Below are 19092 nucleotides of genomic sequence, written 5' to 3'. Positions count from 1 at the left end.
ACCTGCTCTGTTATATGTGGTCCTCTGTGGCTCAGTTGGTAGAGCATGGCGCTAACAACGCTTAGGTTGTGGGTTCGATTCCTGCTGGGACCATGTATACTGAAATGTATGCACTCACTGCAATGTAAGTCGCTTTGGATGAAAGTGTCAGCTAAATGGCATATATTATGGAGGAGAAGAATGTGTGCAGGTCCTTATTGCCTGATTTGAATAGTGATCAATGGATATCATTGATTTGACTGCCTTTGGGGTCGGAAATGATCCTGATACGAACTATATTAATTAAAATAAATAGATTATTTTTTACATTTATTTTGCATCCCAATGAAATGAAATGGTGCTTCATTTTCCTACCAGATAGGGGCAGTGTTGCCCATTAATTTTCCATCGAGTAAGGAAATACAACGAAGAAGAGTATCCACTTCCTTATGTTCGTTGTTTTAACACTTCCTGCTTTGAGACAAGACAGAAGTGTTGTAGCTAACGAGATATTTTGGCTCTTATTTATACAACTTGAATATAAATATATTTCAGAATGAATACAGTGTTATCGAGGGCGAATTCCCTATTCGCCTTTTCGCTTAGCGTAATGGCAGCTCTGACGTTCGGATGTTTTGTCACGACGGCGTTCAAAGACAGAAGCGTGCCAGTCGATATCCACGTATCGAGAGTGATGCTGTAAGTCAAGTCATGACAATAACTGAAAGTATTGAGCACATATTGCGTTGTGTCAGATATGTATGATATTCCATGCTCTGGCATGTGCACAGTTGCATTCACGCATCCTGGTCTAAGATGTTGCAGTTCTTGCAATGACTGAATGAATGATGCTGATGATATACAGTTAGCGAGCTAGCCATATCTGTGCAATTAGGCCCGAAACGAAAGATGCCCAATGATAGGGAACAGCCACGGTTGTAGAAATAGCTTAACAGATGGGCGCAATTGCCCATTAATTGGCATCGTGCGTTTTGCTGGCTAGTTATAACACCTTCAGATACAAAACCACAGATACATGATGCCAGCAGCTGTTCTGCGAGCTGCCTTTTATCCAATCAGAGAAGAGCACGTCAGCGCGGTCTGTTTTGATAACGGTGAACGAAAACTGGACGATCTGCCAACATATGAACGACTTTCTTTTGATAATGTTGTCAACATACCATATCAGCTGGACACGTTTCACATTCAGTAACCAGCAACATTCAGTAACCAGCTTTTTCTTAAAATAGGCCTGTGTTGTGAAAAAAATGTGTTGTGCTTCGCGAGCTTAGACTCATTTTCATCACCAAAAAAAAAACCCCAATAAGGTTGTAATGCTGGCCAAGCAGAAATTGTGGGCCGTTTTACTACAGTTAGTATCACCATGCAGTATGTCCATGTAGCACACAGCACTTGTACTGCCTTTGTCATCCCACAGGAAAAACGTGGATGACTTCACAGGACCGAGGGAAAGAAGTGACCTGGGCTTCATCACCTTTGACCTCTCGGCTGATATCCTTTCTCTTGCGCTGCTTGTCAGACAAATGTGTGAGACTTGAAGGAAATGGGGGCCTACCTCATTGTCAAGGTTTCGGGTAACGTTGTCATGGTAACGTAGGCTTAAGACATTGGCATGCGGAAGGTAAACAAATGCTTTCATTCGCGTGATGAGAACGTGTTGCTGCTGTGTACCTCTGTGATATTTCTTATTTGGCGATCGCCGTTAGCTGTTTTGAGAGAAGCGTTGAATCCTTAGCAACCTGCCTAGTGACGAGTACATGTTGTTTGAAGTGCAGCAGACCAACATGCAGCACTATAGCAGGTATCAAAGGTGTGTGTTGGAAAACCATGTTAGTGCACAGGTGAAGTTATGGGTGCTGGTGCTCATTTTGAATCTGCTGTCTTTTGGCGGTTTTTGACAAGCCATAACTTCTGACTTAAAACGTTGTTTTTGGTCATTAATTACTTTATTGGCCGAATGGATCGTCAATGAATCATCATTTGGTCATTTAATTATACTGATCGCCTTAACCGTCTTCACATCTGAAGCCAATATTCGACTGGAACGTCAAGCAGCTGTTCCTCTACATGTCTGCTGAGTACGCAACCAAAAGCAATGTAAGCAAGCACAAGCGTTCGTCCTCCCTTTCTTGTTTCCTTGACAACAGTGGTCCACTAGATCATGCATTTTTTTCTCAAAACGTGTTAAAAGATTAGATGTTAGTAGTGGCCTCTAATAAAAACATGATTGCAATAACAGAATAGAATAGAAAATGTTTTTGTTCACTCAATGTGGAAATTTGCCTTTGGCTTTACAATGGCACATACATTAACAAAACAAGAACAGGAACACTTCATCATAATTCAAATGTGTCATTTATATTATGCATGTATAAAATGCATTGTGCAAAAGGCCATGGGGAGGGCGGTATGTGATGTAATCTGCACAATGGCTGCATAAGTGTGTTGCATATATGCAACATGTCTGTTTGATTGATTCCAGGCCCTGAACCAGGTGGTCCTGTGGGACAAGATAGTCCTGAGAGGAGAAAGCACCAAGCTAAACCTGAGGGACACAAAGTCCAAGTACTTCTTCTTTGATGATGGTAATGGTCTCCGGTAAGAAGCCCCCCCCCCCTACCCAACTACACCCCTACCCACCAAGTCTCATTTTAATGTGGAATGTTCAGGATCGTCAGTCACCTGCACACAAAAAACCTCACTGTCATTTTGATTATCTATTGAGTCGAATGTCAATTGTGATGCAGTATTATTTGTATGCAGCAGATGGCAGTACAACACAATTTACAGTAATACTCAATAAAACAACCTCGACGTGATGGCAGAATCGGCCTCCTAGAAGAAAAGGGGAAATTTATTGAAATGTATTACCTTGGTTCACATCATGTAGTCACTATAGATTCTACATCTAGAAGCCTCCATCATAATTTGTGTGTTTTTTTTGTTTTTTTAACTGACCGTAAGTATTTCTGTTCTCCCAGGGCAAATAAGAACATCACCTTGACCCTGTCATGGAACGTGGTACCCAACGCTGGAATCTTGCCTCTGGTCATGGGCTCTGGCCACATGTCCCTCCCCTTCCCAGAATCATACGAGACCACAAAGAGCTACTGAACTGTCCCACGCTTGTTTGTAAATGTTGTGCACTCTTTTATGACTTTTAATAAAAGTGAAAGTTTGGGAATGGTTCTGTCTGTCTGTGTATGTATGCATGTATGTATGTATGTATGTATGTCCATTGACGCTGCCACATCGAAATAGAAAATGAACTGTTACAACTTACTTACCAATCACAGACAAACTAGTTATATTCAGCTGTAAAAAAATGAATCATGTGAAATTGCTGGATGGTGCTGGTTTAGTTTGTTTCATTTCTTTCATGTATGTGCTGCCTTCTTTGTTATAAAAAAAACATTTCAAAGATGTGTTTTTGTACATTCATTTATTCAGAAAGATATTCAAAGAAAAGAGTAAGCCTATTGTAAACCGTTGGTGTCCCAGGAAAACGTTTGAGATGTATTGATGTGTGCCAAATAAGGACAATGGAAGCAATTTCCTTCTGTACTGTACAGTGTCTGTAATTAACAAAGCAATGACCTGTGACTTTGAACTTTGAATGTGGCCCTTGGTGACCGACAGACAAAAGCACTTTAATGAGGTGTTTTATATAACGGTTGTTCAGTGAGTTGGCTCCTCTTCGATTGAAAGAACCAACTGCACAGGGGCCGCTGACAGGACGTGATCTCCTAGCGAAGGGCAGAGTACCTTTACATTAATTGCAAGGATATCATCCATAAAAATGTAACGTATCAGACCCACTGGGTAGCTTCATACTGAGTTACATTCAGTGGATGGAAGCATCCCGATACTACTGTAGGTAGCCTACACGTGACTGACTGAGCAGGCATGGTTTTAGTTGTAAGGTTAAGACGGGGTACATGGCTAGAACAAAATGGAAACGGGTAACGAAGCATTTTCCAGCTCTCATACCACCTTATTACATAAGGTAATTACTGGTGACGACAAGGTAATTACTGGTAACGACAGGTAATTACTGGTAACGACAAGGTAATTACTGGTAACGACAGGTGATTACTGGTAGTTACCATGGCTATATCCATGTTATTTCCCATTTATTCCTAGGCAGGAAAGGGCTACCGAATTACTTTTAATAAAAGAATAATCATTTGGTTAACCTTTAAAATGCAGACGGTTATATGTGTCTTATGATTTTTCACCTATACTGCTGCTGTGTCTCTTTGTAATGTGAGTGAAATTGGTGTGTCTGTGTCATGTGTTGGCTAGCTAGCCTAACATGATCTAGATTCTGTGGTCTAACGGTTATATAAGCTTGCTGCAGTAGGAACCAGAGAAGGGGGCGGGAAACATGGAGGGGACTCCAGTGGCACATCTTGAGAAAGACACAGGCCTTCAGACAAAAATGGAGTTTTGTGTGTGTGTGTGTGTGTGTGTGTGTGTGTGTGTGTGTGTGTGTGTGTACCTGCACATTTGTATGTGTTTGGAAGTATTGGTAGACTAATGGTGCTGGTTGAGTTGAAGATTAGATTTGGATAGATTAGTCCCACTTTAAGGATTGAGCAATACATAAACAATATTCTTCTGATCAATTGATGACACAGACCAAACCAAGGGCTGAAAGTATTACAGCTCTACATCACTGTGTTCCAGCGGTTTCCAGGAAACAGCAAAAACATGATTCTTCTTATGTGACAATAATGAATGTGTGGATTGATGCTCTCAACTGCTGTGAGAGAGGCACATATGAAGCCACCACACTGTCCCGGCACTGCAGAGACACACACCACTAGAGGTGACTGCAGAGCTGGAGCAGAATCTCTGCATGCATGACCACGTCCCTCTGGGGGGGAAAAAAAAAGGAATTCATTGTGACTGCCAATGGCCCCTGGTCCTACCATAGATTACTTTATGTTATGATGACGTTGGATAGATGATTCACTTACTTAAACAAATGTATTTGTTGTAAGTCGCTTTGGATAAAGGTGTCTGCTAAATGCCAAAAATGTAAATGTAAATGAGGTGTTCTGCAGGACAGACCAGATGCTGATGTGCAGCCTGTGTTTGGTAACAAAGCACAAAGGACATGACGTCTCTCATAAAAAAACAAGCTGGAGGAAAGGGACTTATTATTTATTTTCCTTATGCCAGGAATACCTGTAATGTGCGAATTAAAGAGGGTTATAGATGTGTTAATGTATTAGCTGTGTGCATAAAAGCATTGCAAGATATTAAGCAAAATAACAATTATATTTTTTCAATGGATTGATTGATTCTTCTTTTCACTGCTAAAGGTTGGTGGGAGACAGCGACACCAAAAGCTGTCCTTGGCTGATCGTAAGTGTGTGTTGTGAGACCTAGTAGACCTTTGTCGATTAATGACAGACTGTTGTTTTTCAGACCTTCAGGTGATAGCACATTGTACATAAAATGTTCAGACAATTTGAAAACAATTTGTGCTTTGCTCCTCAAGTCTGTTCTGCCACATCTGGCTACCACAGCGAAATTCAGTTCAAGTTTCAGTCCAAAAAAGTCTACTACCCTCGAACACCCCAGGCCAGTAATAACATATTTGTATACAAAGAGTGTTTGTTAAGACACTCCATTTCAGAAATCGGGACCAAAACAGCATTCGTAAATGAAATATTTATTTTCAAGGGATCTCATTTCCTGACTGCTACCGATTAACAGTCATTACAACCAATAGGAAGCCTTTAAAAAGCTTGAATGTTACATTCAATGTTACATTCAATGTTGTACCTAAGTAAGCATTTGTATCTGTTCTTTTTCCCCCCCTCTGCTGATGTACCTTTACCAGTGCTGCCCCCTCCTGGAGAGATCCAGTACCTGTCAGTGAGCTGGGTGCCTCCTGAGGTAGCTTTCCATTCCCAGCTCCATCACTAATACAGCCCTGCAGATAACGATGTCGTCATTCCTACAGTCTCCTAACTGCTTAGCCTACTCCTTGACCTCAATTCCATAAAACTGTGTCTGTCATTGTATCCATGATAGGATCACTGTATAAATCAAGACAACAGGCAGATGTTATACATTCAATGTTTTTGTCTTTATTCAATGAGGACATTTTCTTTAAATAACACAAATCAACATGGACAGGGTTTATTAAATCTGGTAGTTCCCAGTGACAGTTACAATGCTAACCATAAGTGCCTTGCATGTATAGAGGAAGTGATTTTGTAAACAAAAACTAAAATTGCCATTTATTTTCAATGAACATTTTAAAATTAAATTATTAAATTGGCATTTCAATTCACTTCCTGAATTGACCATTTAAATTAAATTGAACCAACCCTGTTTTAGACCCACAGCAAGACCGCCCTACAGTCTCAGACCAACATCCCAGCCAGCAGGGGAGTTTAGTAGCTACATACATAGTTGCAGGGCAGCTTTCATGCATTGGTAAAAAAATAAATTAAAAAAAAAAGTTATCAAACCTCTTAAAGCCTTTTAAAACAATAAAACCCCATGCATGCATTGCATGGCAGTGTCTGCCTCAGTCCATCTATAGAGTTATGGGTCATTCCTATCACAGTCATTGTGACATCATCAAGATGGGACGGTATATTGGAAATCTTTGGATGGATGCATACAGTTGTACAAATGTTGTAAATCATGCCATTACAACAGTGAACTAATAAGACGTTCTCTAGCCAGCACAGTTGAGTGAAACCCGGCTACCAACACGATGCAAGTCTATCTTTCCCCACCTCCATTCCCTCATGAACATAGATAAATAAAGAGGTTGGATAGGTTTTCAACAGATGGAAATCTGTCTCCTCACATTAGTTGTTATAGGGCCCAGAGTTTTTCCTGACCAGCCACAGAGTTTAGGGAAACCCCATACCATGGTCAGAGACATAGGCCATAGAATTACGACCCAAGATATAGCCTATACCCAGAGCCTAGAGTTCTACCCAGTCAGAACATGTGGCCGGGAAAGACTCCAATGATGGAGAGCGGATGAGGAAGGATAGCCATCAGGCGATTGGGAAGTAGCCCTGTGGTCTGCCTGGTCTGCCTGATTCCTCCACCCCACTAGGGGGAGACAAATACATGTAAGCTCTGGGGAAGACAGCCAGCCTCAACGGACGACCAGAAGCAGTCCTTCCCGAATCAAGAGTGCAGCAGTTCTCATTTAAAAGTGTAAAAAACTAGTAAAGATTATGCACACTTCACTTTACATCAAATTATTGCACCAAGTTTTCTAATCGTACAAACGTACAGGGAAATGACCAGCGAACCATTAACATTTCAAAACTGACATGAGACAAAACAAAACGCCATCTCTCAAACTGAAAGACGCACAACTCTGTGGAATGATCTGTACAATAAATAAATAAGCAGGGAGAATTATTTATCATGCTGTTTTGTAGTTACAAGGGCTAGTAAACACGCTCAAAGAGCGCGCGCACACACACACACGCACGCAATCTGGAGTAAAGTGGATTATAGGAGGAAAAGCTTGAAACTTGAGGGACAGAAGCACCTGTTCATATAATATAATACAAATCTAAAGTACCACTCGAGTGAAAAAGTAATTTCAAAATATCTAATTCAAAGGTTCAGGGTGATTTAAATAAACAAACCTGTGACACACCGCGATCGTTAAGACGCTGGCAAGAGCCACCGTTCCAAAGTGAACTCACTGCTCTTTCCCCTTCCTGCTTCTCCCTTTATCTCCCCACACTCCACCCATGTCAAACACCTCTCTGCCCACACACACGCACACACGCACGCACACACGCACACACACACACACACCCTGTAGCACAGCACACAGGACAGTAAGAAACAAACTCACACACAAAGGCAAGCTGCAGATCCATTTCAGGTAGGAGTCGTCACCCTCATCATCATCATCATCAGCGCCCCTGTTCCTAATAGAAATGATTAATAGTAGTAGTAGTAGCGTCACTGATAAGTAACAGTGAGGAAATCTCAGAAGTGTCATTGGTGGTGTTAGTGGTCAGTCTGTCCTCTAGGGGGCGCCAACATTAAGTCTGTGCCTCCGGAAGAGGAAGGCCTGGCTCGCAGGGCGCAGTGGGAGGAGCTAGGCCTTTAGCCCCACGACAGAGCAGTCCCTTGGTTGCCGCGGAAGCCGAGGAGTCCCCTCCATTGAGGTTGCGGAACGGTCGTCGGGGCGGAACGCGGCGAGGGGTTGGCGCCCCCCGCAGGCACACGGAGGGAAAGCTCAGCCCAATGAGACAGCAGCCTGGACAGGAAATGACCTCGTCATGCTCGGGGGCAGGGCCGGCCTGCTGATCAGGGATAGGGGCGCGGTAGCCGTTAGCCCCCCAGGTAACAGGGCGCCCCAAAACTAGCGCCGAGCCGTTATTGTTGTCTGGACGGGGTAAAGGGGGGAGGGACGGGGGGCCGTTGGAGATAGGGGGGCCCCAGCCATTGGGCCGCAAGGACAGAGAGGAGGAGGAGACAGGGTTGAGGAGAGGCCTCTTTGGGGTGGGGACGGCGCCCTCTTGTGTGTCGGGGGACCGGCTGCAGTCCATAGGCTCCGCCAAAGATAAACCCTCCAACTCTTCCTCCTCCTCCTCCTCCTCCTCCTCCTCCTCCTCCAAACACTCTAGGGACACCATCTCCAGTTCAAGGGGCAGCCCTGAATCATCTGCCACATCACCCAACTCTCCTTTCTCCTTCCCTTCTTCCTCCCTCCCCTCCTCTACCTCTTCCCTGTCTTTCCCCATGCTCTGTTGGTCGGGGTCCCGTAGGAGGGCGAGGGTGCGGCCCAGCTCGGGGGTGCAGGGGAGAGAATGGCAGCGTCGGGGAGGTCCGCGGAGGGGGGCATTGCCCCTGTGGTGCGGGGAGGCGCAAGGGTCCGGGGGCGGGGGCAGGGTAAAGGTCAGAGAGATGACAGACTTGCTGGGGGTGTCGTAGAGTTTGATGCGCCCCCCGTTCAGGTCCTGGCGCAGGGAGAAGGGGTTGACTCGCGCCGGGGTGCCTAAGGGGGGCGTCATCGGGGGAAGCATGTCCGACTGGCTCCGTGACAACCGCTGGTCACCAGGGCGACATGGAGAGCTCCGCCGTCGGTAGGGGCTGACGTTAACGGCAACAGGTTCTGATGAAATAACGTGAAACTATCAGCATACGACACAGAAACGTATCGCCTATTTCAATAGTCTTTCTTACCAGTGGTAGACCTTCTAACAATAATAATAATAACAACAGTTTAATAAAGTAGCAGTGAAATTAGCAGTAGTTAAGTAGGAGTAGCAATAATACTAATAATAATACTAGCAGAGGGGCTGACATATTGGACTGGACTGCCTTTCGTCTCTTTTGAGAAAATATCAACGACTTGAGATGGATAATTACATATTAAATAGAATATTTCATACAGGTAATGAGTAACTGGGAGACAAAATTAGCTTTTGAGGTCATGTTGAGTTGTCATGAGTTTCCATCCTTCCTACAAGCCATATCTCCTCCTCACCCACCCCCTCACTCACCCAGAGCTGTTGGTGCTTGCCTCTCCTCCTCTCCTCTCTCCATCCCCTCCAGAGAGAGAGCAATCTTGGAGAACGAGGGACGTCTCTCCGCACTCATCTGAGAAAGAGAGAGAGAGAGAGAGAGAGAGAGAGAGAGAGAGAGAGAGAGAAATAGAAGGAGGAGGTGTGTGAACAGGGTCAAGTCCTCATGGATCGTACAAGATTATGAAAATATTCTATCGGAGTATCTTGTAAAACATGCTTTACATTTGTCAGTCTGTATGAATGTATAGGGTTAGGGTTAGGGATGTGGGTTAGGGTTAGGGATGTGGGTTAGGGTTAGGGATGTGGGTTAGGGTTAGGGATGTGTTTATGTATCTTACATTGCAGCAGGTTACAGCTAGACTGAGGAACGATGGCGGACAGTCCCCGACCATGTTCTCAAAAGCCTCCACATCCAGCCCAAAGTCCTGCACACAAAGAGGGGTGGTCATCATCATCATCATCATCATCATTATTATCACAACCACATGCTTCAAACTGAGCGGACTTGTCTTCTACTGATTTGTCTGGCTAGCTTTAAATGACTGTCAATATACGCAAGGCTTCATACTATTATCAGATCACAAAAATGAAACAATGCTGCAGTTCTCTAAAGTCTCCACTAGATGGTGGCATACACTGATATGTGGTACGCCATTGTAGAGCTTGGCTCATTAAAACCCTCACACGCACATGGAGCTGCTGCACTGCAGTGATTAAATATTCAGGCTTTCACTGCAGTCGTGTGTGATAACATGCAATAAGGGAAGGAATACGAATACGCCTCTTATCTGGGTCACTAAGCAACCAGTTCACTGAACTAAAGGTTGAAGGTTTCTACTGGCTACGGCACACAGTTGTGAGAGTGCGGTTGTACGCTGTAGCGTTGTTGTGCGAGTTGTGTGATGTCGCTTCCGGGTGTGTTTTACTCCAACCGTTGGTTGGTTGTGTGACTCAGTGGAGTGTTGTTTAAGGGTCTAATGCTCAAGGGCAATGTGGGGTTGTGTGGAGGGGTTCGAGGGCAGTGTGGGGTTATGTGGTTGTGTGGGGCTGTGTGGGGCTGTGTGGTTGTGTGGGGCTGTGTGGTTGTGTGGGGCTGTGTGGTTGCGTGGAGGGGTTCCAAAGCAGCTGTACCTCTGTGCGAGGTAGGATGTCAGGGTCGGCTTCTATCCGGGCGATGATCTCACACAGGATGATGCCATAGGCAAACACGTCCACCTAGAGGGTCAGAGAACACCTGATCAATGACTATTGATATCAATAACTGTCAATGCCAGTCACATTTCCTCGATGTCAATGGAATATCACAGAACCAAATCCCAACATGTTCTATTCCGAGGGCCTTGTTTCCCGAAATTATTTATTTTAAACAGGATACTATTTCTATGGCTATTCTATTGTCACTCTGCACAATAACCTGTGGACAGTCAAGTCACCAGCAACCACAGTACATTACCTTCTCATTGTAGACCTCCCCTCTCAGCACTTCTGGGGCCATCCAGTAGGGGGAGCCCACAACTGCCAGAGGCTGCTTATCTGCACCATCACTGGAGGAGAAACAGAAAACCACACTTTTTAAAAAAATTTATTAAATTATTATCAAATTGTTATTATCAAGTTCCTGGTCTACATTCAGTCATAGCCAAAGATTGTACATGACTGTATTTGTCAGTGTGAGAAAGACTGTTCTGTAATCTGTACACACTGACGAACCTGTAGTCGGGGATCTTCTCTGCCAGGCCAAAGTCCCCCACTACTGCAGTGAACAGGCCATTCTCACAGCGCACCAGACAGTTCTACACAAACACACACAGAGGGAGGGGGATATGAGAGAAGGTTAGTTCAAGTTGTCTCAAGGAACTGTGTGTGTGTGTGTGTGTGTGTGTGTGTGTACCATACCTTAGATGTGAGGTCTCTGTGGAAGACGCCCTTGCTGTGGAGGTACTGCAGGCCCCTGGCGATATCCAGAGACAGGCCCATCCTCACTGCCCATGACAGGTACATGTCACTGTCCAACAGCTGCTCCAGGTTGCCACCATTTATGTACTGTAAACACACACACACACACACACACACACACACACACACTTGTTATCGTCTATGGTCCACAGTTCAGGTCTGTTTTCCACACTATTCTGTTGCGATGGAAATCATTGTCTCACAGAACAAAAAAAAGCTGTTTCTCCAGAGCAACAAAAGCTCACCTCAGTCAGAGCATGGAGCTGGCCCTCATGCACACATACCCCTAGAAACCTAAGGAGAGGGAGAAGATAATTAAATATTGTACATTTACAGTATCGTACGTGTGTGAGAGGTTGCAAGGTTTCCTGAGCACAATTTGGTTTATTTTCAATTCATGTCCCCTAAATCATGCCTCATCTAACTTAACTTAGTATTTATGATGATTTGTTAAATAATTTAGTGTTTATGCTGAAAATGCTCAACATTTTATGGAGATTTGTTTTCTGTGCTCCAGTGTTGAAGCAATCATAGTTACCGAAGGTGTTTTTCCAATGATTCAATTACTTGAGAGAATGGTCAGCCCTCGTTCACTCCCTAAGAGTACACAATTCAATTTACCAAAGTACCATTTCACTCTTGTTTACACATCACTAGAATATAATCTGTGGAGGTTTGTCACTCTAAAGGGGTGCACAGTCTTCTTTTAGCTGCCTCAAAAATTGTTGGGAGTTAGCAGCGAGCAACCACCAGCACACTGGTCCAGTGTTTGCCTGCTCACCATTCCATAAATGAGCCAGTTCTCAAAAATGCAGGCTGTTAACAAATAGGCCTGTGTGTCTCATGACGTCTTTCCAATAGTATGAGAGTTTCGCTGTTTGTGACTACTTTAAACTTTTTACGGCTGCAGTTTACTGTAGTCATCGAGGTTCTCTGGTCTTATCCTTTATCCTGCACACAAGGTCTTCACATTTGAAAACGACTACATACATCCACATGAGAACATTATCTTGCTGTATGTTAAATGCCTATGCATGTGTTAAATATGTGAGAAGCAATGTGTTTGAGGCACTCTTTGGTTCAGGGTGCACTGTCATTGTGCACTACATGAGTCTATTTATATTTGTAACTAGGCTCCATTCTAAGATCATCTTGAATGAGGATGCATGATGATCTGCTGCCTCTCTCAGTATCCAGGCAGCAAAAAGACAGCAGCAGTGTAGTTTTTCTTCCTTGGCGAATGTTCTGGTGCAAGTTGAACTCATTGCAAAGGTACTGTGTTGATGTACATGTGTGTGTGTGTGTGTGTGTGTGTGTGTGCAGACCTGAGTATATTGGGGTGGTACAGCCGGTTCATTAGCTGCACCTCACGAAGCATGTTGGCCTTGTTGCTGGCAAGTGTATTCATCTTCAGAGCCATCACCTGCCCTGTGACCCTATGCTGCACCTGAAGAGGGAGAGGGAGAGCAAGTTCACCGTTTATTGGTCAAAAATGCTTTAGCCTGTACTCAGAAACCCACAGTTCCAGTTCCTCTATGGAGCAGGATGACGTTGCCCTCAGACACAAGTCAGACACAAAGGTCAGCTTTGTCTTTTTCGTCTCACTGATCCTTGATCTGTGCCAATGGGCAACTTCCACCCTGAGCCAAGTCTACTTCCAGTCGAAAATGAACATGGGATTGATAATAGGGGTGGAAGAATTTACCCTGGCCTTGCAGTGAACGTGCAAGTGAATAATAACACTCAGTCGAACACAGCACATGCATGCAAACTTCTGGAAAATACACTTACACATATTTAATCCAGTCACATCCACTATATATCTGAGCATGACATGGATTAAATCCCTAATTCATTCCTCATGTCATCACATGCACACAGATGGATATTTTCAATTACACCCCCCGTCCAGACTAGGGCATGAGCCATCATCATCCTCCTCCTCTTCATCGGATCCCTGTCCCTGCATGAGAACATAATGCCGTTTTATCCTGTGGTCCAATCCCTGGAGGCCATGCCATATCTACCGTATTTACTGATGGAGCTGCATTAGTGTGGTTTAACATGGGGGGGGGATTTGAGAGCAGAGAGAGCTGTGGAGAGCCCAGAGGGGTGGAGAGCCCAGAGGGGCTTTGCAGACAGAGTGCAGGGAGGTGAAGGAACACAGAGGCAGTCATTTCTGTGGTGGACAGTGGTGTCAGCAGAGAGCAGGTGTGAAGGGGGAGAGTGGGTGTGTAGTAGGACGGTTGTGGGAGCAGGTGTGAGGGGGGAGAGTGGGTGTTTTCGTAGGGGCGTTAGGGTGAGGGTTGTCTGTCTGTAGTGACGGTGTGTAGGCATGTAGCAAGCATGTGTGTACAGTATGTGTATATGGGTCATTGACTGATCATTTGAGCATGTGGCTTTGGTAATGTGTCTGGACCTGTCTGTGTTTGTGTGTGTGTGTGTGTGGTATTAATAGCTGCTCAGGACTAATAGGCTTTCTGGATTTCCCATCACTCCCCTTGATCTGTACAAATCCAGGGTATCGTCAATGTGACATCACAGCGCACGCGCGCACACACACACACACACACACACATCACACCACAAATGTAAACCTGCGTCAGCTTTAAAACATTTCAAAGATCAATGCAAAATGGTGACAAGTATCCTTGATTTGCTTTATAATCAATAATCTTGTAGGCTGAATATGGGACGAGCATTGAGAGAAAAGATGTTCCCAAGCCAATCCTATGATTGGTGAATGTAAACCACTGACAGCTAGAACATTGGGTTATTGATCATGAAAGACTTAAATTGAGACTTAATTTATACATGTACATAAAATTGCTTAGGAGATTTAGGTGGTAAATTCAGAATGAGATCTACTGATAAGCTAGAAACTACAAGTAACAGAGCCTTAAAATCGTTGCAAAGACTTGGATTAACCCAAGTACAGTAACTGGGAAAGCTCTGAAACTGATAACCAGGGTAGCATGATAAGACTTTTGGAGTACAATAACACGTGAGACACCCAGCTCCACCTTTCATTGACGGAGGTGTGGCGGAGGTGAATCACGTCACTTATCTTAGACAAAATCAAGAGAGTATACAAACGTTAGGCTGGACCTTGTTTGCAGGCCCACCTTAAAGCAGGATAACGGGAGGGAAGGTTGTGTTAGTGAGGCAATAAAGATCAGAGGTACACTGGAATGTATGCAGGAATGCAATGCTGCGAACCAAGGACACTTTCACCCTAGGCAAATAACATACTCCGGCTCAAAATCAGATGCCTTTTAATGTTGACTCGGTTTTTAAGTCGATCGAGGTAGAGTATTGTGTTGATGTTGTGGCTCAGTAATGTTTAAGTCAGCTTGTTGGCTCAATGAATTCAGTTGAAGGATTAATCATTAATAACCATTCAAATTAGTCTGGAGTGACTTTGGAAATGGAAAGACAGCCTATTTGTATTTCTACTGCAATCATTGACCGAGCGATTTCAAAGCACAAACACACGATTGTTATCTGACCTCCACAGACGTGGTGTAATTAAGTCGGAACCGTTTCATGTGTAGGCATGGGACACACATGGGAGACACACACAGGTGGCAGTGTGAGAGGCCTCGGAGGTAATCTACTTAGTCTGTGAAACAGTGAGACAGACTTGTCCTCCAGTAATCAATCACACACACACACCTTAGCTGCACTACCACTTTAGCTAATACTCCCACCTGTTTCAAGGTCCAGACCTCTTGGCGGTGGTAGTATGCTCACCTGCTCGGTCGGCCTCTTAGCCCATTAAGGAATCGCAGTAGCCCATAGTAAACATTTACCTGGCTATTGATAGCCCATTTTGAATTTTCCCATTTCAAGCCCATTTTCGAATGTTACCTTGAACACCTCGGAGAAGAACCCAGAACCGATCTTTTCACAGAAGAAGTCATCGATGCGCGCGAGGCTGGACACAGCACTCCGCAGTGCCCGGTAGGATGAAGGACGTATCCGATTCGGTCCGTGAATATAGTGCAGAGGGGGCTCGGCAGCCTCCGGGTCGCTTTCGTCGTGGTCCATCACGACGTTTTGAGATAGTGACGTTTAAACCGCAGTCCGGGAACGCACGGTTCCCATGGCCCCAAAATGACAACGTCCTCCTGCCTAGCGCGAGGGGATTAATCTGTTATTGAAACCCCGGTAGTTCCAGTGTCGGCTGTCAAGGTCCCGCTACTCTACCGATAAATCAATCTGGATGAAATTCTCACGATAGCATATCCTCTTGTCTCCATCTATTCAGTCGTCATGCGGAATCCTGCGTTCGGTACGTAGGGAGGCTTGGTTCACTCCGTCATTCCGCTACAACGGGTGATGCTGCACTGAACGGTACCGCCGTCGCTGCTTACGGAGGGGGAGGTGGAGGGACATGCAGCCGGTTTCTCCGAACCCCTACCGCAATGTATGTCGGTGCCGCCTCGTCCTAGCGGCAAAGGAGCTCTCTTTCCATGCAACAAGCCAAGAGGGACGGTGCTGTCAGAAGGAAGAAAGTTGCTTTAGTAAATTCGTGACATCATCATTCGGGAAAAACCTTGAATTAGCCCATATAGTAGCCGACCCCTCGAATAACGCGAATTTTATGACAATCTGACGTTTCATCACCGCTACATTCAATTACAATTTCATTCGGAAAAATCGTTGGGCTTTTGGGGCTACATTATTTCCAAGCCGACACTACAATGTTGCACTGTGACACCGTACGCACCTTGTTGAGATAAACTATGCCCTACCCATACATAGAGGCTGAATTCTATTGCAAAATGCATTAAAACTCGCCTATACTGGAAGATAGAAATAAGCCTTGCTTTACTGCATCAAACAATGACTCCGTTGCAGGCCTATCGATCGATCTACGTCTCTCGTCCTAGCCTGCCGTTATTTTAATCGAGGAGGACCTGCAGAAAGCTATCGTAAATTCATTACCGGGGATTGCTGGGGGTGACAGCTACAATGGCTGAAGACGCCGGATGGTCGACGGCTTACCTGTCTCGCGAAGCACTCTCGGAAGAGATCAACCGATTTGACGCAGCCTCTCTCAGAACAGTCACACCAGAATAGTTAACCGTTGCAATTTCTAGATCTTGTCCATAGATGATAAATCAGCCTTCGGTCGATATATATCTCTCCGGTTTGATCTGCAGCTCGGTCGAAGGCTTGACCATAATAAAGTCCCCCGCCCCCGAACCGCTTGTATCCGAGTACTCTGATTGGACGATAGAATGGGCGGTGTCTGTTAGAGACGAGCGTGGGGCGGAAGTGTTGCTGCAATGACACTCTTTCTGATATTCATATTCTGTCACACTGGCACGCTTTTACCGAACAGGCTGAAGCGATCGTAGTTTGTTGCTCCAACGTAGACAAGGCGTACATTTAGAATACAGATGATGGATAAATACGTTTATTCTGAGCGAATGTCTGTTTTGTTTTTTTGTCATGCTCCTTTGAATAAACACATGACATGCAATTTTAATGATCTGATTAGTGGACACTGGACACAATTTTCTCTATTAATTCAAGTACCACCGCTATTATACCGTGGCACTGAAAACAGAACAAGAGCACCATGTCTTTCACCCTAACCCAGAGAACAACACATGTCATTGACAAAACATTCATTCAAGCAACTTCACAACCTTGTAATAAGCATGTCAGTGTTCGCAGTGTGAAAGAGAATTCAAGAGATGGGGCTGGGTAAATGTGAACTCTCAAATTCATGGACAGAGCTATTGATTCAAGGACGAACAGTCCATTATATTGAAATGTTAAAAATCTTTATAAGATATAGATTGTTTATTTACAAATACATAGTTTACAAACAATAAAGTAAAACAACCTATTTTTGGTTATGATAAGGTAAGATCTCTAGGCATTTCTAATAAATTATATTATTTGAGAATGAAGGGATATATCATGAATTGCAATGTCCATTGAATTGCAGCACAAATCCCAGATTGTTCCTTTAAACCCCGACAGCATGCAGCATGGCGAATGACATCATCGCTTGATTTCATTCGGAGGTGCAATGGTGATGACACAATGACGTCAGTTTAGAAACTAAACAATCAAGCTTTCATTTTCAGCTCGTCTTCTCGTCGTTGTCACTGACATACAAACAACAACCTTTATTGACGTTCCTTACAATTAATTGATACAATTTACGGGTGTATTGGCAGGTGCAATACCACCCTCTGATGGTTACATAGGAGAAGGCTGCGGAAATCGGTTCTCTGTGGTCTGTACAGTGAATCAAATCAAAGTGTATTTATGTACATGTGTGAAGTGTCAACATAACGGGGAAAACAGTGTTAAGCAGTAAAATGTCAACAACACTCAAAATACAGTGTATATTGTGCTGTTTATTCCATAGTCGGACCTGACATGATTTTCTTTTTAGACAGTGACCATTGACATACATTAAACAAACATTATCACAAAGATCTCATTTGAAATTCAACATTTATGCAAATCTTTACACTAGATCCTGATTTTAAAAGTGCAAGTAATAAAAGAGAAGAAGATGATGTCACCCATCAATGTCCACTGTTTAAAATACATTCAGATACTCTCTCTCTCAAGTAGGGTTCCGCCTTCTCTTCAGTTGTGGACAAATATGCAGAGAAGAAAACCTTAATGGAAATAACATTTAAAACCCCCTGACTCAACATATACCAATTGGACCAGGACAGAGAAAGACAGGAAAGGTTCTTTGGACACGTATAGGACACTTAGTGACAAACCAACAGATAACCATGTGGACAAGTGGTTCAATAACATAGCAATAGTCTCAGACTGCAGGTGCAAAGATATATGTATGTGTCTATGTGTGTGTGTGTATGTGTGTGTGTGTGTGTGTGTGTGTGTATTATATTACAGGTCTATGCTTTGTGTTAGGACGCTCATAGATAGTCAGGATGCTTGTGTGTTTATGTGGTCTTAACAGACTCTGAGCTGTTTTGCATAAGAGCAGTCCCTGGGTCTCTCCAGCCCCCGAAGGCTTTCTCCAGGTAGACAGCGGTGGCCAGGGACAGCCGGTCCTGCTGCTTCCCCACCACCAGCTGGACCCCCAGGGGTAAGCCCTCCACACTCAGCCCCAATGGACACTGGGTCACTGGGAGACCCAGGATGTTAAAGATACCTGCAGGGGAAGAGGGACAGACAGAGAGAGGATCCCATTGTGTTACCAACAAAAAAACCCAGCAAATCATTCCACTTAAAATGAGTTCTGCACCTGTCAAAATGGGGCCCTGTCTCCTCACATTCACACAGACAGATTAAATGCACGTAGAGTTTGAGCACAAGACAGGGTTAGCTTACTGAGCTAAAGCCCTAGCCATCCCTAGGCACTAGCTCTGGGAGCCAACCTGAAACTGTTTGGTCTTAGGTAGGCTTATCCATTAGGTTTGGCTAGCTCAGTGAGGTACCCCCAGCTACGCCAAAACACTGACCAGTGTAGGAGAAGTTGAAGGGGGTGAAGAGAGGGTGGTGGTGTTGGGGGGCGAGGTGGGGATGGGAGGGGTACAGCAGCACCCCGTCTGTCCCCAGAAGCTCCTCCAGGTCCTTTTGGAGA

General features: G+C 44.5%; 3 protein-coding genes across 3 annotated transcripts in view; 1 reads left to right on the top strand and 2 right to left on the bottom strand.

The window, feature by feature from the left end:
* Positions 1 to 449: 449 nt before the first annotated feature.
* Positions 450 to 3417, top strand: spcs3 (signal peptidase complex subunit 3). The gene is made up of 5 exons (XM_083692950.1): positions 450 to 678; positions 1418 to 1493; positions 2023 to 2097; positions 2483 to 2598; positions 2982 to 3417. Exons 1-5 carry the CDS (start codon positions 536 to 538, stop codon positions 3112 to 3114), a joined length of 543 nt encoding a protein of 180 aa, XP_083549076.1. The 5' UTR covers positions 450 to 535; the 3' UTR covers positions 3115 to 3417.
* Positions 3418 to 6140: 2723 nt separating this feature from the next.
* tesk1a (testis associated actin remodelling kinase 1a) lies at positions 6141 to 15548 on the bottom strand (the record flags this gene model as incomplete). The annotated part of the gene is made up of 10 exons (XM_083693367.1): positions 6141 to 9127; positions 9519 to 9615; positions 9881 to 9967; positions 10674 to 10757; positions 10996 to 11086; positions 11253 to 11335; positions 11439 to 11585; positions 11744 to 11792; positions 12824 to 12945; positions 15369 to 15548. 10 exons carry the CDS (start codon positions 15546 to 15548, stop codon positions 8052 to 8054), a joined length of 2016 nt encoding a protein of 671 aa, XP_083549493.1. The 3' UTR covers positions 6141 to 8051.
* A 2313-nt stretch (positions 15549 to 17861) lies between these two features.
* LOC310820819 (fatty-acid amide hydrolase 2-A-like) overlaps positions 17862 to 19092 on the bottom strand; it is a 6871-nt gene continuing 5640 nt past the window's right edge. Inside the window, exons 10-11 of the mRNA XM_083692624.1 lie at positions 18971 to 19092; positions 17862 to 18660 (exon numbers count right to left, since the gene is read on the bottom strand). The exon at positions 18971 to 19092 is cut by the window's right edge and continues 67 nt beyond it. Coding sequence (XP_083548750.1) covers positions 18449 to 18660; positions 18971 to 19092 — 334 coding nt within the window. The 3' untranslated portion in view covers positions 17862 to 18448. The remainder of the gene's footprint in view (positions 18661 to 18970) is intronic.

This window comes from Argentina silus (genome assembly GCF_951799395.1).
Source record: "Argentina silus genome assembly, chromosome: 21".
NCBI classification, from domain to species: domain Eukaryota; kingdom Metazoa; phylum Chordata; class Actinopteri; order Argentiniformes; family Argentinidae; genus Argentina; species Argentina silus.
The sequence above is the reverse complement of the archived record's forward strand: the minus strand, read 5'-3'. Positions and strand labels throughout refer to the sequence as shown.

Coding starts and splice junctions, on each gene's coding strand:
- spcs3 (XM_083692950.1), top strand. CDS start 536: ATGAATACAGTGTTATCGAGGGCGAATTCCCTATTCGCCTTTTCGCTT. Junction 679..1,417: donor CACGTATCGAGAGTGATGCT/GTAAGTCAAGTC, acceptor GTCATCCCACAG/GAAAAACGTGGATGACTTCA. Junction 2,098..2,482: donor AGTACGCAACCAAAAGCAAT/GTAAGCAAGCAC, acceptor GATTGATTCCAG/GCCCTGAACCAGGTGGTCCT.